Source organism: Hyperoodon ampullatus (assembly GCF_949752795.1).
Source record: "Hyperoodon ampullatus genome assembly, chromosome: 3".
NCBI classification, from domain to species: Eukaryota; Metazoa; Chordata; class Mammalia; order Artiodactyla; family Ziphiidae; genus Hyperoodon; species Hyperoodon ampullatus.
This window is the reverse complement of record NC_136916.1, coordinates 168,112,930-168,137,252: the sequence shown is the minus strand read 5'-3', so window position 1 is coordinate 168,137,252 and position 24,323 is coordinate 168,112,930. Positions and strand designations below refer to the sequence as shown.

At 36.6% G+C, this 24,323-nt stretch overlaps 1 protein-coding gene across 2 annotated transcripts in view; it reads left to right on the top strand.

Annotated features, from left to right (window-relative positions):
* Positions 1-24,116, top strand: part of TRIP11 (thyroid hormone receptor interactor 11) — a gene marked incomplete at its 5' end in the record, with an annotated part of 65,450 nt that extends 41,334 nt beyond the window's left edge. For both annotated transcript variants that reach the window (XM_079699610.1, XM_079699609.1), the window contains 6 exons: positions 4,194-4,293; positions 17,053-17,134; positions 17,948-18,062; positions 18,485-18,601; positions 19,777-19,921; positions 22,026-24,116. In XM_079699610.1, coding sequence (XP_079555736.1) covers positions 4,194-4,293; positions 17,053-17,134; positions 17,948-18,062; positions 18,485-18,601; positions 19,777-19,921; positions 22,026-22,246 — 780 coding nt within the window. In that variant the 3' untranslated portion in view covers positions 22,247-24,116. The remainder of the gene's footprint in view (positions 1-4,193; positions 4,294-17,052; positions 17,135-17,947; positions 18,063-18,484; positions 18,602-19,776; positions 19,922-22,025) is intronic.
* Between the last annotated feature and the right edge of the window lie 207 nt (positions 24,117-24,323).

Genomic DNA, 24,323 nt, shown 5'->3' with positions numbered 1-24,323 from the left:
ACCACATTGTAGTTTTGATTTGCATTTCTCTAATGATTAGTGATGTTGAGCATCCTTTCATGTGTTTGTTGGCAATTTGTATATCTTCTTTGGAGAAATGTCTATTTAGGTCTTCTGCCCATTTTTTGATTGGGTTGGTTGTTTGTTTGATATTGAGCTGCATGAGCTGCTTATGTATATTTTGGAGATTAGTCCTTTGTCAGTTGCTTCATTTGCAAATATTTTCTCAGATTCTGTCTTTTTGTCTTGTTTATGGTTTCCTTTGCTGTGCAAAAGCTTTTAAGTTTCATTAGGTCCCATTTGTTTATTTTTGTTTTTATTTCCATTTCTCTAGGAGGTGGGTCAAAAAGGATCTTGCTGTGATTTATGTCACAGAGTGTTCTGCCTATGTTTTCCTCTAAGAGTTTGATAGTGTCTGGCCTTACATTTGGGTCTTTAATCCATTTTGAGTTTATTTTTGTGTATGGTGTTAGGAAGTGTTCTAATTTCATTCTTTTACATGTAGCTGTCCAGTTTTCCCAGCACCACTTATTGAAGAGGCTGTCTTTTCTCCATTGTATACTCTTGCCTCCTTTATCGAAGATAAGGTGACTATATTGCACCTTAATTCTTTAAAATATTTTTCTCTTTATTATTATGCTGTATTTCATGCCTATAAATATCATATATAAGAAATAAATAAAATGAACCCCATGAAGAGACACCACAGTGACTTGCTGTTTGATGTAGGATAAACTTTTCTGAGTCATAAGTAGACTCTGGTGATAGCTGGTGGAAATTAATAAAATATATGTATCTGTCATTAGAGGTGAATATGCTGTTTAGGCATATTAATATTCTAAATAATTGAAGACATACTTCCATAATGTTTTAAAATTTTTACTAAATGTTGAGTGACTGCAAAACAATATTTAGATAATATGTATAAAATATAAGAATAGCAATACAGCAAATACCCACGTACTCACCACCCAGTAAAAGAATGTCACCCTTTGAAGTTCCGTAAGCACCCCTCCACATCTCTCCTCCTTACCACCTTTTATGTGTTTTATCCCTTTGTTTTTCTTTATGGTTTTAGCACATAGATTTGCATCTTTTTACAGTACATGTTTGGTTTTGCATATTTTTAAACACTGTATGTAAATGGAATTCTTCTGAGGCTTGCTTTTTTTGCTTAGCATTATGTTCATGAGTTTCAGCTGTAACTGTGTAGTTACTGTGTTAGGAGGTTCATTATTTTCACTGCTGTATTCCTTGCATGAATATGTAATTTATTTACCCATTTTCCTGATAAAGGACATTTCCCTTATCTGCCATACAAACAATGTGGTTATGAGTTTCCTTGTTTATATCTCCTGGTGCACATGTATAAGAGTTTCAGGTGTGTATCTCGATTGGAATTGCTGAGTCATGGGATACATATGGGCAGTTTCAATTTTATTAGATTTGGGGGCAAATTGTTTTCTAAAGCACTTGTGCTAATTTTCTCCTGCCAGTGGTACTAAGAGTTCTTGTTCTACATCCTCGGCAATGCTAGCATTATCAGAATTTTTTAAAGTGTTTGCCAATGTGGTAGGTGGGAAGGGCTATCTTATGGTTTTAATTTGCATTTCTAGTAATGAGGTCAAGCATCTTTTAATATGTTTATTCACCATTTATGCTTACTTTCTGATTAGCTCATTAACACATTAAAAAGATATTTTATTTGTCGCTTTTGTTTTCAGTGGGACCAAAATATTTAGCTGGTCATACTGTTAGAAGTCCAGATCTTCTTTTTAAACTAGCTCTATTTAAAAAAATTTTTAATGTAATATATATTTAGAAAAACAACAGAATAAATCAGAAGAAACTAAGAGGGAATTAGTAAAGATAAAAGTTGAAATTAATGAAATAAAAAACAAAAAAATGGTAGAAAGAATAATGAAATCTGAATGTTAATTTTCAAAAACGTCTTAGTGTAGTTTTTTTAAGCTTTAATTATTTCTTAAATATAAATGCTATGAGGTTAACGAAGTCATTTGAAAGTTTATTTAAATTTCCTTTACACTAAATTTAATCTTGTTGATTTTGTTTAAAATTTTTTGTTTCAGTCTCTCTTTGTATCAGTTATGGTTCAACCTGAGAAGCAGAACCAGTAGGATGTGTATGTGTGTACACATATGTACACATACACATATACATACACATATACATTGATGTATATACCATATATGGATACGTATGAGGTTTGTTACAAGGAATTGGCAACATTGTGGGGCCTGGCTAAGCAAGTTAGGTAGGTTTGGCAGTCAAAATGGGAAGATGACATCATAGGCAGGCTGGAACTCATAGGCGTGGGCCAAAGCTGTTGTCCACAGGTGGTCAGGGAAAGAACTCACAAGAAGGATGGACTCTGTGGGCATGGGTGGAAGTTGCTGTCCACAGATGGAATTTCTTCTTTATGGAGAAACCTCAGTCCTGATTTCAAGGAGTTTCAGCTGGTTCAATAAGGTCCACCCTGATTATCCAGGATAATATGCCTTCCTTAAATTCAGCTGAGTTGAGCTTTGATTACATTTGCAAAATACCTTCACAGCAATACCTACCTTAAGTCTGACTGGATAACTGGGGACTAGCCTATCCAAGATGATACGTCAAAAAAGCTATCACACTCTGATTCAAGGTGGTGAAACTTGACCTGACATTTACATGGGTGAATCCTCTAGAATAGCGAAGAAAATTGTGTGAAAGAATTATTGGTGAGGAGGGACTTGCCTACTAAATGTCAAGATAGAGCCATAAGTCAATACCACATTGACTAGATTAGTGGAACAGAAATGGAGCCCAGGTTATATTTGAGAATTAAATTTAAAACTAAATTTAAAACTAAACCCTAAACTACTTTCAGTTCAGTGGGGAAAAGGGTAGGTTATCTAATAAACAGTAGATACAACCGGCTGTCTATATGGAAGAAAATGAAATTGGACCCCTATTTTACACTATATACAAAAGTAAATTCCAACTGTATTAAAGCAAGGATTCTCAACTGGGAGTGGTGCTGGAAATCTGGGGGGTATTTTTGGCTGTTACAGTGACTGTGGGGGGTCTTCTGGCATTTAGTGGCCAGAGGCCAGGAATGTTGAAAGAACTCCTACTGAGAAATACTATTTTAAAGATATAAATGTTAAAAAAGAAAAATATCTTCCAAGAAAATCTAGAAGACCACGTGTGCAGTTCAGGGCAGGGAGGAGCCTAACCTAGACTAAAACTCAAGAATCAAAGTAGGACATGTTTGACTATATTTGTAGCACTGATGACAAAGTGTTCATATCTACTATATAAGGTGCTCTTACAAACTGATGAGAGAAAGACAGCTCAATGGAAAAATGGGCAAGATATGCAAAGATTTTTGCATAAGAGCAGATCCAGTTGTCCTATTAACATGAAAAATTACTCAAATTCACTAGTATGTATTATAGTTAGAGAAATAAAAATAAAGTAATAATGAAACATCACTTTATACCCATCAGACTTGCAAAAATTAAAAAAGAACATTTGTTGGGACTTCCCTGGTGACGCAGTGGTTAAGAATCCGCCTGCCAGTGCTGGGGACATGGGTTCGAGCCCTGGTCCGGGAAGATCCCACATGCCACGGAGCAACTAAGCCCATGCACCACAACTACTGAGCCTGTGCTCTAGAGCCCACAAGCCGCAAACTACAGAGCCTGTGTGCCACAACTACTTAAGCCTGTGTGCCTAGAGCCCTAGCTCCACAGCAAGAGAAGCCACCGCAGTGAGAAGCCCACGCACCTCAACAAAGAGTAGTCCCCACTCGCCACAACTAGAGAAAGCCCATGCGCAGTAACGAAGACCCAACACAGCCAAAAAAAAAAAAATTTGTTGCTATATTTCTTGACTTTTTGTATTTTTTTGTAGCTTTTATTCTTATTATTGTCATTTTTTAAACTTTTGTCACCATGTTGTCTTTAAATAGCATTCTCTTTTTTATTTAGTTTCTCTGAAAGAGACGTTATTGTGTTGTGAAGTGTGGGTTCTATCTTTGATACTTATTAGTATCAAATGAACTTGCCCAAGGTCACAGAAATGCAGCTTCATTAGCTGAAAGGGGTTGATTGACTTTAAGATGTCTTCCAGCCCTATAGTTTGTGAAGTAGTTTTTGCATGCTGCTTTTTAATGAACTTTTCTTCCTCAGGAGCGTTTGGATGAAGCAAATGTTGCGTTGGATTCAGCATCAAGACTTACAGAACAGTTAGATTTAAAGGAAGAACAAATTGAAGAACTTAAAAAACAAAGTAGGTTTTTTTCCTTTTCCTTTTTCCCCTACAACACTAATATTGAATCAGATGTAGTTTCCCCCCATGCATTGGTGCAGTTGAGTGAGACCAACTGCCATTAGTTTGTGACTTCCATTTCCATCTCCCATGACCAGTTTGCTTTGATTTGAATCTGGTCCTAGTGAAACCAAAGTCATAAGTTGGCCCTGGCTGTCCAGTTAGTGTTCCGGAATATTGAGGCAGTCCAGTTGTGCTGGCTGTCACCCTGTTGACCTTCAAAGGGATTGATTCGACTGACTCGACTTGTCGTGGTATAACTTTTCCCTGTTCAGTCCGTGGTCATGCTGCCTAAAGCTGTCTGATATGTTAGAGAAGGCAGTGTTCTCAAGTAAAAGAGTAACTTTTTGTGGAATGAATGTCTGGCTATAACTAGCTGTTTATGATTATAGATGGTGCTTTACATGCAGGCATGTACTTTTTGATGCTTGTGAATTATCTCATAGGCCCTGTCAATTCCCGAGGGTGAGTCCTGTGTTTAGGATTATCAGCTGGGCCTCAGATAATCAGGTGGTTCATAGTGCTCTGTTAACTCTTAACTGCTGATAAAGACGGCATGCTCTCATTTAATCTCTGATGTAACAGTCCCCAGGAAGTTGAAGCTATTCTAGGGCTACATTTAGTAGATAATGATGAAAGGTTATTGGAAAGGTGATAGGCACCTAGAAATGTGTCAACTTTAGGTGTCTGGGTTAGGCACAATAGTACCAAGGCATGTAATGAAGTAATTAAGAAGTACCGCCTAACATGAAATAGAGTTAGAAATAGGAAAAAGTAGGAGATGGTACAGCACAAATACCGTCAGACAATAGAAACAGTGACTTGGACATTACGGAGGCAAGTAGACAAATCACTGAAGTGTGGATACCAAAGGACAGGCTGAGGAAGTTGGCCTAAAGCCAGCAGGAGACAGGAGATGAGAGATTGTTAGGAATAAAAAATAATAATAAGATCATGTGAGGTATTGTCCTCAAGAAAACTTGATTCTGCGGCAAATTAGTGCCCAACTAAAAGTCCTCTGTTTGCTTTGTAAGATTTGGCCAGCCTTAGAACTCTAAATGTAATAGAGGGGCTGGAAATGGACAATAAGGAAACAGTTATATATTGAGTATCATGGGCATTTTATGTAACATATACTGTATTATTTAGTCTTCTCATATTTTATTTACTCTTCACAAGAAACTCTAAAGTAGGTAGTATTAGTTCCATTTTATAAGTTAAAGAAACTGAGATTTAAACTGATCTTTTATCCTTGACCAAAGTTCCTAATCTTTCCATGTTACTGTATTTCTTCTTGTCAGGAAAACAGTTGTTTCTAATCTGACTTGTGTTTTGTTCTGTATATCTCCTTTGAAGATAGGACAGTATCCTCTGTGCTGCGCCCTAAGTATTGAAATGGTTGCCCTTACCCGGAGGCAGTGTTTGTTGGGAAAACAGTCTAGTTAGGTTGAAAGCCAATGTAACTACAACATTATCTGGAAGACATACGGGCAACCTGGAGGAGACGTACTGAGCACCCAAGGGTTTAGCCAAGGAATTGATATCCTAGGGAAGGGCTAGACTAATGAAGGTAAAAAGGCAGTATTCTGAAGCAACTCCTTGGTCTGTGACAAGGTTGCTATATATGTCATGCTACTGTAATATTTAAGTTCACATTCCTTTTTAGACAACTACCTGTGTCATTCCCAGTAGATGATGGTAAGATAAAAAATTCTGTGACTTACTGTAGTTGCTAAATGTTATCAGGGTCCCTGCACTACTTAGTAAGTTGTTTAGGCACCCATTTAAATCCTCAGTAGTAGAATATTTTTAGATTTTGATTGTAAATGGCAAGGCTTAGGTGGCCTAGGTCCCTATTCATGTAAAAAGTTACCAGTAATAATTCATTGTAAATATATAGGAGCTTTAAAGTTAATGTTAGCCACAGAGAAAGCTCTAATTATGCTTATACAACTGGTATTTGAAAGGGCAGGCGAGAGGCCAGTGTTGCACAGACAGGAAGTGGGGGTAAAGGGACAGACAGTTCTGTTATGCCTTTAAGTCATTCTTGCCATTTAAGCTCTTCTTAACAGTCTGTTTTCTTTTATTACCTAAGTGCTTAATATTGTTTTTAGATCTCTAAACACAAACGTGATTTTATTTTATCAAAGCTGCACTCTTGATTTGATAATATAAATAAAACTTTGATTGGCTTGGTTGTTTCAAAAGAATCACTGTATATTTTCTTTCATAGATCATTAAGTACTTTAAATGTTGATTGATGTTGTAATACTGTACTTTATTTTTAATGCAAAACTTGGCCAGACAGCAAAAATATTTGCCAGGAGAAACAATTTTGAAAAAGACAGATTGGCTTTTGTTGCAAGAAAGTACATAGAGACTTGAATCGTAGAGGCAAAGTATTGTTTTATTTCTAAGCATGTGTAGACTGTCAATGATTGGTTGATATGCAGTTTCAACATTTAAACAATATTAGGAAACTCATTTTAAAAAGTGGTATTTTATTTGAAATGCTTGATTATGTAATTGCCACCAGAGGTGAGATGATTCAGTCTGGTCAAACATATGAAAAGGGAGCTATTGCTTATAACACCAGTATTAAAATAGTAAATTGTTGATGATTTCAGTCATTCTTAGAGTCCATAACTGTCAGTGCCATGTATGTGCAGTTGTGGTTTTGAGTTCCAAGTATTTACAGGCTTTGTATGAAAAGTATGAAGAGGCCTTAATCAGGCATTAAATACTTAATGAGAACCAACTACTTGGCTTCATGTTAGATGCTGTGTGAGATACTAGATAGGATCCCTTTTTTTCCAAGGAGCTTAGTTAACGAAGTAACACATGGCATAGATACACTATAGGTTCAGTGGTGCTCAACTCTGGTCAGACAGTGCATATTTAGTTCTCCAAGAATCCCGTGAAGGGTTAGGGACATTCCGTGGAGGAAAGAAACTTGAGCAGACAGAGCTCTAAACTAGTAGTAGGATTTTACTCCCCAAATGTAAGTAGTTCTTTGCCTTCTCCCCCTCACCGCCCTGACCCACACACCAAGGGAAAGTAACAATGAAAAGAAACCCTAAGATCCTATAGGTGCTACGAGCTTCCCTGGTGGCGCGGTGGATAAGAATCTGCCTGCCAATGCAGGGGACATGGATTCGAGCCCTGGTCCAGGAAGATCCCACATGCCGCGGAGTAACTAAGCCCGTGCGCCACAACTGCTGAGCCCGCATGCCACAACTACTGAAGCCCACACGCCTAGAGCCCATGCTCTGCAACAAGAGAGGCCACTACAGTGAGAAGCCTGCGCACTGCCAACTAGAGAAAGCCAGTGAGCAGCCACAAAGACCCAACAAAGACAAAAATTAAAAAAAAAAAAAAAGATCCTATAGGTGCTATATTTTAATAGATAATGTTGGCTGGTAGAAGAATTACTGCTTCCCTTCCTTTTAGAAGTTATGCTTTCAACATTTTACCTGAAAGTGTTCTTTTTCAGTGTAGTTCCAAAGACTTATTTCACATGCCATCCTATATTTCATTGATTTTTTTTCAAACTTAAGACATTGGTCCTCTATGAAGCAGATAGGACAGTGTCTTTCATTAACTATCTTAGTTGATCAGAGTTCAGAATTTCTGTGGAATTGCCATTCATGGGAAAATATATACTACCTGTGGAAACCTGAACCATGAAAAGACATGTTATCTTCCTATACTGATGGCCAAATTTAACATTTTCCTTCTTTCGCTTATTATTCTCTACCATCATCCTTGAGATAAATTCCTGCTTAAGTGAAAACGATTGGATAAAATTGAAATAGCAAGCACAAAAGAGTTATTGTTTTGATAATGATTATTCAAAAGGGTGGTAAATTTTATGGTACACCAAGAAAAATAAATTTTCATAAGCAATACAAGTTTAGATTCTAGCACTGGGGAAGTCTTTCGGTCTGTGTGCCAGTTTATAGCCATATCTGAAAGGGCCCCATCACTGATTTTTTTCTTATTTTAAGAAGGTTTGGTGACTGCTTTGAAAAAAAAGTCTTCTATGAGTTCAGAATGGAAAATTTCTTTACAGTGTTTTTTTTTTTAAAGAAAATCTAGAAGAATGTATAAAATAAGCCCCAGTAAACCAACTGTAATATGAAGCATAAAAATGTATTTTAAAACTACACATATAAAAGAAGTTTAAAATGTTTTTCATGGAACCGCCTTTATGGTGTTGGATGGTAGAGTTTTTATTTTAAATAAAGACATTCCGTTTTCCAGGACACGATTTATATAAGAAAACATATAATGTCCTGTTGAACATAGGCCAGATACATTCCCAGACGCTTTGTTACCCAAACCTTTTGAGGGATTTCTTTATAGATGTTTTTGGCAGAAGTGGTGATTTTAGAGGAAACATATAAGAAATACCAGATGCAGTTTTCTGAATTGCCATAAATAGTTAAAAAATTATTTGTGATGATATAAACATCTGGGTATACTAGAAAATGTCAACATTTTAGTTAAGAAAAGAGCTATGTCAATTAGGTAAATAATTAGGCCCTTTTCAACTTAATGGTTGTACTTTTAAATGTATATTTTATTAATTCTTCTAGGTATAAAGGAAAAAGCAAAGTATGTAGATATGAGAATTTTTTGACTTTGTATGTTCTGTGTATTTTTCCTCATATGAATAATATGAGGAATTCATAACATAAATCATTTATTCTTTTTTGACCTGTGTTCTATTCTCAGATAGTCTCCCTTCCCAGAGAAAAGTCAGTCATTCTTTCATTTATCACAAATTCATTGTTCTGTGCTGTGTACCAAGCACTGAAATAAGTACTAAAGATACAAAGATACGGGACAAGAGTTCTACCTTCAGGAGGTTTATAGTCAAGCAGAAATAGGGGAAGACTACATGTAGTCACATACATGCGGCAAGCTATTTCAAAAGGAAGAAGCAATCCATTCTACTTCTTGATGGTGGTGCAGAAGGGTAGAAAAGGCTAGTGAAGGGTATACTTGCCCTCACTTGAATGGTGAATACGTACAGTGAAGCAGGCAGAGAGTTGGGGAAGAACATTCTAGACAGAGGGAGGAATTCGTATGAAACTGCGTGTCATAATTTGGAAGCTGGCTGAAGATCTGGGGGACTAATAACGTGTGCGTGTGTGTGCTGTATTGGCGTGGAGTGCCGAGAAGGCAGAGGTGGGAGTGAGCTGCTGTGTGAAGAAATGAAACTACAAGTATGGATCACAAACAGAAATTGTAAACTGGGGCCCAAATTATAATATAAAGGAGCAATTAGGACTAAGTAGAGACTGTGGTGAATTGGAGAGCTTCTTATAGGGGGCAACAAATTCTCAGCTTCACTGAACTGTTGTGTAGGAATGTGGGTCCAGGGTTGCCAGATCTTCAGGTCTTTCAAGAGACACCAAAAACGTAGACTTACGTGAAAGGTTCCAATTTTTTTTTTTTTCTTTTGCGATACGCGGGCCTCTCACTGCCGTGGCCTCTCCCGTTGCGGAGCACAGGCTCCGGACACGCAGGCTCAGCGGCCATGGCTCACAGGCCCAGCCGCTCCGCGGCATGTGGGGATCCTCCTGGACCGGGGCACAAACCCGCGTCCCCTGCATCGGCAGGCGGACCCTCAACCACTGCGCCACCAGGGAAGCCCCAAGGTTCCAATTTTTTAATGTGACATGTAATTTAAGTTTTTCAAAAAACCCTGTGTGGTCTGAACAAAACATTTCTTTGTATCAGATTTAGTCTGTGCTAATTTGCAACAGTGAGCTTTCAGAAATGGGTTGAGGTTTAGTCTGTAGCCTAGAAAGTCTTTGTCATTAATAAATATCAGTATAAGTATATAGTGATGATGATATTCAGTAAGTGGCAAAATTATTATAATGGCTTTACTGCTCACTGACCCAATTGTGGCCCTTTCTTTTGAGATATGGCAGGTCTGTGTGAACCTTTAAAAATTAAATATATAACTTGACTCATAAGCAACTGACAAAGGATTAATCTCCAAAATTTACAAGCAGCTCATGCAGCTCAATATCAAAAAAAACAAACAACCCAATCAAAAAATGGGCAGAAGACCTAAATAGACATTTCTCCAGAGAAGATACACAGATGGCCAACAAACACATGAAAGGATGCTCAACATCACTAATCATTAGAGAAATGCAAATCAAAACTACAATGAGGTATCACCTCACACCAGTCAGAATGGCCATCATCAAAGAATCTACAAACAATAAATGCTGGAGAGGGTGTGGAGAAAAGGGAACCCTCTTGCACTGTTGGTGGGAATGTGAATTCATACAGTCACTATGGCGAGAAGTATGGAGGTTCCTTAAAAAACTAAACATAGAACTACCATACGACCCAGAAGTCCCACTACTGGGCAGATACCCTGAGAAAACCATAATTCAAAAAGAGTCATGTACCAAAATGTTCACTGCGGCTCTGTTTACAATAACCAGGACATGGAAGCAACCTAAGTTGAATGGATAAAGAAGATGTGGCACATATATACAATGGAATATTACTCAGCCATAAAAAGAAACGAAATTGAGTTATTTGTAGTGAGGTGGATGGACCTAGAGTCTATCATACAGAGTGAAGTCAGTCAGAAAGAGTAAAACAAATACCGTATGCTAACACATATATATGGAATCTAAAAAAAAAAGGTCATGAAGAACCTAGGGGCAAGACAGGAATAAAGACACAGACCTACTAGAGAATGGACTTGAGGATACGGGGAGGGGGAAGGGTAAGCTGGGACAAAGTGAGAGAGTGGCATGGACATATATACACTACCAAACGTAAAATAGATAGCTAGTGGGAAGCAGCTGCATAGCACAGGGAGATCAGCTCGGTGCTTTGTGTCCACCTAGAGGGGTGGGATAGGGAGGGTGGGAGGGAGGGAGACACAGGAGGGAAGAGATATGGGGACATGTGTATATGTATAACTGATTCACTTTGTTATAAAGCAGAAACTAACACACCATTGTAAAGCAATTATACTCCAATAAAGATGTTAAAAAAAAACATAATATTCGGTCTTTAAAAAAATTTGTTTTGATATGGAAAAATGCAGTACAAATTACCTGAATTCTAATATATTAGAGGATTGAGGGAGGAGGGTGGAGAGGGAAGATAAATTTGATCTGGTTACATTAAAAATATTTACATAAAATCTCTTTCAAATGCATATAGTAACTCTAATTTAACTGTACAAATAATCCAGTAGACTTCAACATTGATATTTCAGTTTAATCACAGATTCTAATCTATTGAAATTCAAGTTAATGAGGTTATACTGTATTAATAAAATTCTTTTGTGTGAGTTCATTGCTAGGAAGTGGAGTTTCAAAAATTACTTTTTACTCTGCAATTAATAATTATAATTATGGAACAAGAAAGCATTCACCATATACTCTAGACCTTAAAATTCTGTTGAAATGGTTGAAAGGAATTGAGTTAAAAGACAAAGCAGTTGGGGCTTCCCTGGTGGCACAGTGGTTGAGAGTCCGCCTGCCGATGCAGGGGACACGGGTTCGTGCCCCGGTCCGGGAAGATCCCACATGCCGCGGAGCGGCTGGGCCCGTGAGCCATGGCCACTGAGCCTGCGCGTCCGGAGCCTGTGCTCTGCAACGGGAGAGACCACAACAGTGAGAAGCCCGTGTATCGCAAAAAAAAAAAAAAAAAAAAAAAAAAAGACAAAGCAGTTGCTAATATGTCTTTTTTTTTAAAATTTATTTTTGTTTATTTATTTTGGCTGCGTTGAGTCTTCGTTGCTGCACGCGGGCTTTCTCTAGTTGCGGCGAGGTGGGGCTACTCTTTATTGCAGTGCGCAGGCTTCTCATCGCAGTGGCTTCTCTTGTTGCGAGCACAGGCTCTAGGTGTGTGGGCTTCAGTAGTTGTGGCTTGCGGGGCTCTAGAGCGCAGGCTCAGTAGTTGTCATGCACGGGCTTAGTTGCTCCGCAGCATGTGGGATCTTCCCACACCAGGGCTCGAACCCATGTCCCCTGCATTGGCTGGCAGATTCTTAACCACTGTGCCACCAGGGAAGCCCACTAATATGTCTTAACTTCCAATATAAATAAATACAAGGTGCCTTTAAAAAATATCATTTGGAGACTCTGGTTTCTCTCTAGTTCAAATAAATCTTTTGCCTTTTACTAAAGATTTCCGTGGAGAGAAACAACTCTGAGTGTTCAGTAAATTTTTTGAGGCCTTGCTTTGGCAGGGCTAGGAAAAAAAAATCGTTCGGTGTTATAATGAAAGTGATCTTGTATAAGTCGAAATTGTGTAATAAAAAGACCATCAAATTTCTAGCCTTTGCTTTAATTATATTTAATTGACTGAAGAGGCTAAATTTCCTTATATTAGATTTAATATATCAGATTTAAATTTATTTTTTAGGTAGCCAGTCCAAGTAAGACACAAGACCCAGTTTATTTACTGACATATCTATAATAAAATCATATCTCTAACATTCTTTTTTCCTTGCGTTGACTTCTTTGCCATAGTTTGTAAAGATGACAAATAAGGCAAAATGGAGGAAAAGTTATCACTGTTAATGTTAACCAAAGTGATACATATTATTGATAATGGTTAGGGCTAGGTTGAAAGATGATATTTTAAAAAATCAGATGAATGAATACTAATGCTTTATATAGAACTTAACTGGTTAAAAATGTCACATTTAATCACTCAGTAGATTTCTCTCAAAATCCTTTGAGATAAGCATGCTCATTTTACAGAATAGGCAACAAAGTCCGGCCCTGGTGACAGGACCATGATTCACATCCAGGTCTTGTGACAAGACCATAATTCACATGCAGGTCTCCGGACTCTCAAGTCCTGCTCCAGCCATCTTTCTTTTCTCAGTCAGGTGACTGTTAAATAAACTTGAATCTTGTCCAAGGGAGCTTAGTCATAAAATAGCCAATGACTTTGTAAGGAGTGTGACCTAACTGTATGATGCTCTCTGAAGACAGTATTCATAGTGCAGTGTTACTAATTGCAAATAAAATGTAAAATTATGATGTACTAATTTGTTGTAGTCACTTAAATTTTATGTTAAATTTTGATTTTAAATCAAGTGATGAAGATCATGGCACCATCTCTAGGTATTACAGAGACGAGGCTCTGATATGGTTTTAGGATGCCAGATATTCAGAGTAACTCTTCCCCTAAACTAGACCAACCTCAGTTGCTTTATTGCTCAACTTCAAAGTGTACCCCCACTGCCCTTTCTTTCCCCCCTAACTTCCAGACAATTATTTTGGCATGTTTTTAGGTTATTTCACAGGGATATTGTATTTGGCTAAAACCCCATTTCTGAATAACTAACTATGTTTTGCCTGCCCATATAAATATAATTCTGATTTCAAATTGTGGTTTGAATTAGTGTGCAGTTTTTATGGAGAAATATTGAGAATCTTTTGTGGGAGGAGAATAGGTGTGCCTGGGGAAAAAGAGAAATCTGTAGGGACCTTTGAAGTCAGTATTTGCCTTTCTTTTCTTTTCTAAATCTTTCCTAGTTAACCCGTCCTTCCAGTCCCTTCCCCCAAATTCTGAGGTTGTTTTCTAGACTCAAATATCAGAATCCATTTAAACTACTACTCATATTTGAAATAGCCCTTTACATATCTGCAAGGATTTGCACATTGTCAGTTCTCTTTCTCATTAGCTCAGGACTAACTTGTATTCTGATAGTGAGTTTAAGAAATTTTACCCTATTATTTTGGCCTTAAGGATGTTTGTTTGTTTTTTCTTCTTTTTTTTTTTTTTGCGGTACATGGGCCTCTCACTGTTGTGGCCTCTCCCGTTGCGGAGCACAGGCTCCGGACGCACAGGCTCAGCGGCCATGGCTCATGGGTCCAGCCGCTCCGCGGCACGTGGAATCTTCCCGGGCCGGGGCACAAACCCGTGTCCCCTGCATCGGCAGGTGGACTCTCAACCACTGTGCCACCAGGGAAGCCCCTTAAGGATGTTTTGATCAGAACTTTCAGAACACAGAGATTTTAATAAAAGTTATACCCATATTAAAGAATTTTCATCAAGAAAATATTTTCTACTTGGACTTTATTAAGATGGATTTCCTGATCAGTTTTTCATAGAGCAAAGTTAAATTTTTCCAATTAATTTTACCAAAATCATTTTTATCAGAATCAGCTCTGTGAATTTTACTCTGAAGATATCTATCATTCAGTTTTATCTTCCTTTTCTTTTTTTAATAAGCGACAGTACAGTGTAATGGTTGTATCCTGGTTATACTCCAAAGCAGTGCTATCCCATAAAAATGCAATGCAAGCCACATTTATAATTTAAAAAAATTTTAGTAGCCATGTTTAAAAAGTAAAAAGATACAGGGAAATTAATTTTAATAATGTATTTTATATAACCCAACATATCTAGAATATTATCGTTTTCACATGTAATCAATATAAAAATCATTAATTTTAGAAGAAAGTAGTTAGGAGAAGGGAAGTCTCAGAGAAACGGAAGGTTGGGGATAGGTTAAGTTTGACCTCTTCTTCTACCTTTGTATAGCCTTGGAGAGAAGTGGAGGAGGATGAAAGAGAAGACTGCCCATCTTTACTCTAGCTCTTCCTTTAGTTCATGAGTGGGGTGGTTAATTCAGAACATCAACTTACTTGCTGTTCTTCCTCTGAATAATTAAGAGTTCTACTTAATTTAGAAGGTAGTACTAGAAAAGGCCCACGTGGCACCATGGTTCATAGTATATATGTGGCCATTAAGAATCTAAAATGTCTTTTACTGACTCAGACTTTAGTAATAGTCTTGTTCTTTCTGTCTCTGCCTGTCTTTCTGTGTCTGTCTGTCTCTCAATGTCCAAGCTTAAATTCCTCCCTGGAAAGACAGGAAAGGAAATGTTTGTAGTAGATTTTCCAAACACAAACCTTGCTTTTATAATATGGTTATGACAACCATCTCTGTTTTGGTAAAAGTTAGCCTATTACATTTTGCAGTTTAGATTTTTGCAATGTGGAAAAACCACAAACCATTGCAAATAGTTAAACTGGACGTTTTGTATATACATTTAGTACTGTAAATCAGAATTTTAGTACTGTACAGACAGAATGAAAACATAAAGCAGATGAACCTGGCCTAATCTGTAAGGTTCAGAGAAAACTTCTTTGAGGAAGGGACCTGGGAACTGACATGTGAATGGTAAAGAGGAGTTAATAGGCAGTGCCGAAGGAAAAGAGCTTTCCAGGCAAAAGGAAAAATGTTTGCAGAGGTCTTGCAGTGGGAATTGAGAGTTCAGAAATAAATCATACATTTCTGGTCAACTGATTTTCAACAAGGATTCCAAAGGAATAGTTTTTTCAACACATGGTACCAGAACTACTGGATATCCACATGTACAGGAACGAAGTTGGACCCTTACCTCATACCATGCACAAAAAGTAACTCAAAGTGGGTCATAGACCTACATTTTAGAGTTAAGACTGTGAAACTCTTAGAAGAAAACGTAGGAGTAAATCTTTGTGATGTTGAGTTAAGCAGTGGCTTCTTAGATATGACACTAAAGGGGCAAGCAACAAAAGAAAAACTAAATTGGACTTCATCAAAATTAAAAACCTTTGTGCTTCAAAGGATACCATCAAGAAAGTGAAATGACAACTCACAGAGTGGGAGAAAATATTTGCAAGTCATATACTGGATAAGGAAACTTGTATCCCACTACCACTAGGAAAATGCTGCATAACTCAAAGAGTAGGTTTGTGGAAAGAGGTCAGAGTTGTCTCATGTTGGGATGTGAGTGTTTCTTGATTTGAAAAGTTGAGCTCTACTGCAAAGCGTTCTCTTAATTTCTTTCAGAATGAAATCTGTAATCTAGCTTGATGTTAATAAGCATCTCCTTCGACTCAGACTCTCCATTTCTGAGGAAACGGGTGTAAGCTCCATGGGTTTGCTGAGAGTTCCTTAGTCTAGGAATCCATGGTCCCATGGCATGGTTGATTATGAACAGGGTCTCTCTTGTTGTAATTCTAGACTTTGCTTTTAGTACTCTTCACATTCCTAGTATTCTGCCAAGACTTTACAGATTTTGCTTCCTTTTAAAATAAATAAGAATTTTAAAATAAAATAATCTAAACATCTTTCTAAATCAGTCATAAGCTATAGTATCTTGCCTAGTGTGAGAACCAGTGATCTGAATTGTTTTTTGCAGCTTATTTATTACCCCAGGATACTTTGCCCTATCAGCTGCCTTCTGAGCCATGGTCTTGGTTATGTTAGCTGCTCTTCCTCTTCTTAGCTCACCAAAAAAGATTCCAGCCGGGAAAATGGAAAAAGGAAAATTTAAAATTGTCCTTTCTGGTTTTTTCCCATTGAAGAGTGGCTCTGGAGATGTTTCATGCAAGGAAGCAGTGGTGAAATCTCTTTGCTGTTAAGTTTCTGAAGAGAATGAGAAAAAACCTTTGGTTTTTAAATGTTCTCTTAAAGAATTGATTATTTTACTGGGGGTAAACAATGTGAATTAATGCATACTCTGGCTTCTAGGTAATTTCTATACCAGAGAACCTAATTCCCTGAACCAAAGAAGAGGTGGACGCAATTGAGTATTCCTAATTAGAATAAGTACATATATTCAAAATTCTCAGTCAAGATGTCATAAATCTCATTATATATTCATACAGACTATTTTAATCAGTTAATGACTCTCTTTATTCACATATTTTAAATCAGATGAGCTCCGACAAGAAATGCTGGATGATGTACAAAAGAAATGGATGAATTTAGTAAATAGCACAGAAGGAAAAGTGGACAAGTATGCTTTGCCTTTTACTTTCATGTATTTTATGGGGATCACTTTTATGGTAAAAACAATTTCTACATGTAAATGTATGTGATTAAGGTTTTAAAAAACCTTTTCTTTTTCTTATGTAGTGATGAGCTGCAGGTAGTTTTAATGAGGGGTCAGTAATTTGTCTTCTCTTGGTTTTGAAATAGACTTTCCCAGCTCAAATTCTTTTTCTTAAAACCATAGGCAAGAGTTAAAACATTACCGCAATATAAAGTACTTAGAAAATATAAAGTTTATTCTTACCATTCTTTTTTGTTCTCTTTACTGCCCTTAAGTGGACATATCCTGCTCAAATGCATTAAGTGTGAAACCTAGGTATACATGTAGTATATCTTTAACATTTTAAAGATTTAGATATTATGAGCAGATTTTTAATGAATGGGGAAATATAAGCATAACCATTAAGCACAAGAACTATCATCACCATTTAGGATACGGAGGGAAAAATCTAAAGTGTCTCTTTAAGACATCAACCCAGACAGGCACTGAGAATTACTAATGAGGTACCATCTCAGTTGATTATTTGGTTGAAGAAAGTTGGTGACTAGTAAGTGATGTTTTTAAAGGTACACATTTTGGGTTGTTTGCAATATTCTTAATTAGGCTTGTCAAAAATTTTTTAAAGCTACTTTAAAGTATTTTACTGTTTAGTGTTTTTTATAACTGTTATTTAAATATGATTAAATATTTGTATGTTTAGTGTTTATTGTTTGGATACACTAGATATTGAGACAACTGGTGAGTTAGCCTGAGCTGTTTCTGCCTCTGTTTTCATAGAGTCCTAATGAGAAACCTCTTCACTGGACACTTCCACACACCAAAAAATCAGCGTCATGAAGTGTTACGATTAATGGGAAGCATCCTAGGTATCAAAAAGGAGGAAATGGAACAGGTAACTGAATACTGAATGCCATTCTGAATACATTTATAACTAAAATGCTTGGCATCATATAAATTTTTTTTTTACTGTGTATTATATAACTTGCTGAATACAATTTTCTCAATGTGGAAATGGAATCATGTTATACTACAGAGAAGAAGCAGATTTGTGTAGCTTGTATAATATTAGTTTAAATGTTTTGTAACTTATATGCAACCGTTCATATCAGAATGCTTAAAGTTTGAGACATGACAGTCCTCAAATTTTATTTGAAATAGTGCTTAGGATGACAGTGTATATGTAGCTTCTGTCAGTAGGAAACTAGGAATTGGACTTGGAAAACATGGTTTACTACCATCTGAAATCATGTAAAAGTGCTTCTGTTTTCTTTTCTTGTGTTGATAATATTTTTCTGTTTTAAAATAATCTTTCAGTTGTTGAATGAAGATACGGGTGGCGTTACCAGGTGGATGACTGGGTGGCTTGGAAGAGGATCAAAAAGTGTTCCCAACACACCTTTGAGACCAAATCAGCAACCTCTGCTTAATAGTGTAAGAGTTGATTTATTCCTGCTGGATATGAACAGTGAAATGATTGTGCATCATATTCATTTGCAAAGAATTAGACTTCTTTTTCAGGTTATTTTATACAGCCCTTTTATTTTGGGGTTGTGGAAACTGAGATCCAGAGAGGTGATTAGCTTAGGGATAATAAGCCAGTTTTAATAATTTTACTGCATATATCAGTAGGTTTTATTTTAACATTTTGTTTACATGGTACTTTGATTTTTCAAAGCATTAACTGTTCCTTCCTTTGTATTTGATCATGCTGCTATCAACCCACAATCATTTATCTCTTACTACTAAGTTATGAGATTCTTAAAGACAGAGGCTCTATTTTATGCCTGTATGTATCTACCTAGTCATTGAGCCAGTGAATATTTATTGAGCACCTGCTGTGTACCAGACTGTTCTGAGCATTGAGGATACAGGTGCAAACCAAATAGGTAAAGTGCTTTCCCTCAACAAACTTACATTCTGGTAGGAGGAGGCAGTTAATAAACACGAAAACATGATACCTGGTATATAGTAGGCTTAAGATGAGTATTAATTGAATTGAGTAGCACTGTGAGTTAGAATGTGGAGTTTACTTCCTTATTTTATTTCATTTTTTTACTAAAGAGGAAACTGAGGATAGATGACTTACCCAAAGCTGGTAAAAGATAGAACTCAAATTGGATGGCATAAAATTTAATTTAAAGGAAAATTCTACATTACATTATTTTAATCTGATAATATTACTGGTGAGCTTTTGCTGTACTCATTCATTGGGTGTTACTGTAGAAAAATAGGACTTTAATGCTTGTTTTCTGTTGATATAATTTTTTTATGTCTATGTAAACAGTTACTAAAATGATTTAAGACTTGATGTCTTAAGTGCCATTGATGGTGAGAAATCTGTTATCTGGTGGCTAATTCTCATTATGAGGTTTGTAACAAGTGTGGTCATCAAAGATTATTGATTAAATTGTTAAAGTTCTTGATTGATACCTGTGTATCAACACTAGCACTTTTAATTGTTCATAAAGCTTGTTCATAAAGAAATGATTCAGGTAGCATGACTAGTTTTTAATACTTAATTAGAATAGCTGGTACAGTTTCTTAGCTGTAGTGAATATAATTTTATTATCTGCCTAATATATCCCTAAAATATCATTTTTTCTTAGTCTTTTTCAGAACTTTTTGTTAAATTTCTAGAAACAGAATCTCATCCATCTATTCCACCACCCAAGCTTTCTGTTCATGATATGAAACCTCTAGATTCACCAGGAAGGAAAAAACTAGATACAAGTGTACCCGGAAGTTTTAAAGGTAAAATCAGATACTTATTTTTTCTACAATTTAAAAAATTGATGATTTTTGATTATGTTTTACAGTGATATTAACTAAATTTTTAGTGTTTTTGAAAATGTGCAGTAATGACTTCTTCCAAGATTCCAGTAAGGTGTTAGATTTTGGCTTCATACATTCTTGTAGCAACCTGATATTTAATAAGCTTAGATTAATTTAAGCAATATGAAATATTTTCCCTTTATATATTGGAATAATTCTCCTCTCTCTGCATAAGACACCTTGAATTATTTGTGGAAGCGGTGGTTGAACTGGTAAACCTTTGCTTGTTCACGCATTTTCCTTTCGAATTGTAGTTTATAGTTAGAGAAAGATTTTTCCCCTGTGATAATAATCTAAGTGTTACACTCAAAAACCAAAGTTGGTGTGTTAATAATATGTACAAGAGCTGCTTAGTAAACTGGCCTACACATCCAGGAACATTATGAAGAGTTCTCATATGTTGAAAGGCCTGCCTGGAAGCAAATGGTATGGTGGTTCTGCAATATGTGGACGTAGTTTTCTACCCCACTAGGTTGTAAGGATCTTATGCTATTTATATCCCCTATATTGGCATGTACTAAGGTTTCTTGAGTTCAAAGTAAAGTATAATCCATTAGACTATATATGAATTTTTTATTGGAAGGGCTGTCTTTTATCTGAAATCTTCATATTTTAATACAGACTAACATGTTTGCTAGTTGGACTGTAAAGGAACATATTGTATACTGTCAAGTTTGTCACATGCCAGAAACTTAAATTTGGATAAAATACTGAATTTATATTCTGAAATTTAAAGAACTTCCTTAGTTCTTATTTAGATGAATATTTCTATTTTCCTGAACTTTTATAGAAAGAGAAAGTGGTAAAATTATTTTAGATAAAAGATTTGTCTACTAAATTTAGTCTTTAGAAAAGTCTCAACTTTAACATGTGTAGACTGTACTAAAACACTTTTTCTTGTTATACTAGATCTTAGCATCTTGAAGCTAAAATTTATTCTATTTTATTTAAATTTATTTTATTTAAATTTTATTTAAATGTACATTATTTAAATTTTGATTCCAAAATTTCTGTTGGCAGGGTCTCCCCTCCCTCTCCCTCCTTCCCCCTGTCTCCACCCCTTCCCGTTCTTCCCTCTCCTCCTCTATCATACACCTCCCCACCTTCAGTTATCAAGTCACATGTGCAGCTTCATTTGTATTGATCAGAGACAAAAGCCAGAGCTTACCACATAGCACCAGAAGCTTTTTCAGAGTTTGGAAAATTGTCATTCACAGGAAAGTACAACTTGGGGACCCAAGGGTGCTCAGTGATAAGAAGATCTGATGAATTTTTCTCAATGCTCCCTTTGTTTTGGAGGCCTCTTTTATTTGAGTTTCCCACTGCTGAAGTGGGTGCCTTCAACAGGTTGCTTGTCTCTCAACAATGAAGTTGTTAATGATCTTGGGTAATAAAGCAGAATTCTGCCCACTGAGAAATTAGTACGTAAACCAAATGCCTGTTCCAGTAAAAACTTAATTGTTCAGCCTGACTTTACAGAGAAATAATCTAATGAGAATTATTTTCAGACTTTTGAACGTCTAAAAGCTGATCATTTAATGTAATGCATAAGTTGTTTTTTCTTTTGGTAAATTAATATTAAATCTGATTGTTATCATTGTAATATGGATGCTGGTTTTTTTCATGACCATTATAATTATTTGGGCAAAACAAGTTCTCAAGTCCTCCCATCTTTCAGGTGGTTAGATAAAGTTTGCCTGGTTATATAGAAAACATCTTTTAAAAAAATGTTGTTATAGTAAATGACATTAATCAGTTATATAACTGGTATTAAGTATAAGACAATACTAGTGTGTTTAATAAAGTATTAGCTGTACATACAAATATTTCTCACTTCCATTTCTTTCTCTATTGCCTTATCCTCTTTCACCTTCTGTATTTCATAGACCTGTTTATCCAATCCAGAACCCAGCAGCATATGAATTAAATTTATTTGGGGGCCAAATCTAGGAACCTAAAACACATGTATAACAGTGACCAAATAACATATGGGAGATTAAATCATTCATATTTTGTCATTTAGATACAACCGAATCCAGGTCTGGTAGAAGAACAGATGTGAATCCGTTCCTGGCTCCCCGCTCTGCGGCTGTGCCTCTCATTAACCCAGCTGGACTTGGACCTGGAGGGCCTGGGCACCTCCTTTTGAAACCCATCTCAGACGTACTGCCCAACTTTACGCCTTTGCCAGTGTCACCTGACAACAGCGCCGGAGTTGTGTTGAAAGACCTTTTAAAGCAGTAGGTAATTCTCAAGCCAGAGATGACATATATGAAACTTTAAAAACCGTGAACCCTATGTGTATGTAGTTTATCACGAAGTGGCCTTTTGGAAAAATCATGTATTTGTTCGCAGTTGTACTTTATCTAAATTTAATAGAAGTATTCTTAATGCTTTTAGAAATTGCAGGTGTTAAAGGAGGCAGTGTTTGCTATATTATCTGCTTTTTTCCCCTGTCTGATTTGACCTAACTTAAGCTAGAAACATTCACTCTTTTAATTTTAATTTACAAAAATAAGAAAAATGAAAAGAAAGACGAAAACACTAGTAGCTATATATCAGCTCTTTATTTCCTTTTCAAGCTCATTTAAGCTAGAGACATGTAGTTTATCTTTTAAAGATAATCAACAGATTTACCAAAAAAGGGGAAGAAGAAAATAGTGGTGGCTTGGGGCTTCCCGTGGCGCAGTGGTTGAGAGTCCGCCTGCCGATGCAGGGGATACGGGTTCGTGCCCCGGTCCGGGAAGATCCCACATGCCGCGGAGCGACTGGGCCCGTGAGCCGTGGCCGCTGAGCCTGCGCATCCGGAGCCTGTGCTCCGCGACGGGAGAGGCCACAACAGTGAGAGGCCTGTGTACCGCAAAAAAAAAAAAAAAAAAAAAAAAATAGTGGTGGCTTATCTGCATAGTGCAAAAATTGATCTAAAGTATATATTAATGATCTTTAAGAGGATGTGGAGTAGACAGGCCAAGAACAAGGCTGTCTCTGGGAGGTCACAGATGTCCTAAGGTGGAAGGTGTGTGTATCTGGTACTATGCAATTTCACCTCGTGTGTAGATTCATGTGATGACAGTGCAGAGACAGAACAGTTTGGTCAAGGACCTCTTGTGCTCCCCTTTCACAGTCATAGCCACCTCCTTCCCTGCGGTCTCCTTAACCTCTGGCAACCCCTCACTACACTCCTTCTCTATAATTTTGTCATTTCAAGAGTGCCATTCGGTGGAATCCTACAGTATGTAACCTTTTGAGACTGGCTTTTTTCACTCAGCGTAATCCCCTTGAGATCCTTCTACGTCGCTGAATATATTGGAAACTTGTTCCTCTTTACTGTTGAGTACATACTGTGAACATATGGTTTAGTTTTAAGAGCTAAGGTGTCTCTTTAAAGATAACATCTTAAAACTGTTTCTACACACCTACTCACAACTTTCATCTAAGTGTTAAATTCTACAGCTGCATTTACATAACTATAATTAGCAATATCACTAGATGTGACACCTCCTGCCTCTATCTGAGGTATTGACATGAGAGGTACGGCCACCTTGGAGTCATCCATTCTCATCCTCATGGTCACTGAGGGTAGTGAAATCACTTCAGCGACACTAGCACCAGGTGTTTGGAACTTAGCGGAAAGGGAGTATTCTGTTAATTTTTTTATAAACCCCTCATAAAATTCCTGACTTGGAATTTAATTACGTCGGGACGTTCATGTTTGTATTAGTTGTTGAAGTTGTACATTTAAAGACATTTCTTTGCAAATTTTGTAAATTTCGAGATGCCTTTAAAATAGAAACATCTGTATAATAAGGAAAGGTGAAAACGATACTAATCCAAATATGTAAATAGGCCTGGCTCTGACCAGGGCTAAATTTGGTTGTTTGTAAATTTTGCTGTGATTAACTGTATACTTTGTACTGTATTTAGAGGATTGGAAGTCTTTATGTATTGATGGATAAAACTTGTTTTTCTGAAAAATCTAGTAACTTAGACATTGCTGCTTCAGAACATCCCCTGTCTCCTTTGCTAATTTATTTATATTACCATTCTTTATTTAGCATACTTTAAAGGAAGTTGTCATACAAGTGCTTTATTAGAACTATCCAACTGTCTCCTGTCCGGTTTGCCCATTATTGTTTCTCTACGAAATTATTACTCTTAGGTTTTATAAGGTCCTTTCAAAGATGCTTTCACTGACCATCCTAAATTATTTGCTGCTTGCCATTGAATTATTCTTTCAGTGTGGAGCATCCGAAATAAAAGTTTCTAAGTTAAAAAAAAAAACAAAAGACAACGTGATCCTTCATTTTGAAGAAATATAGAA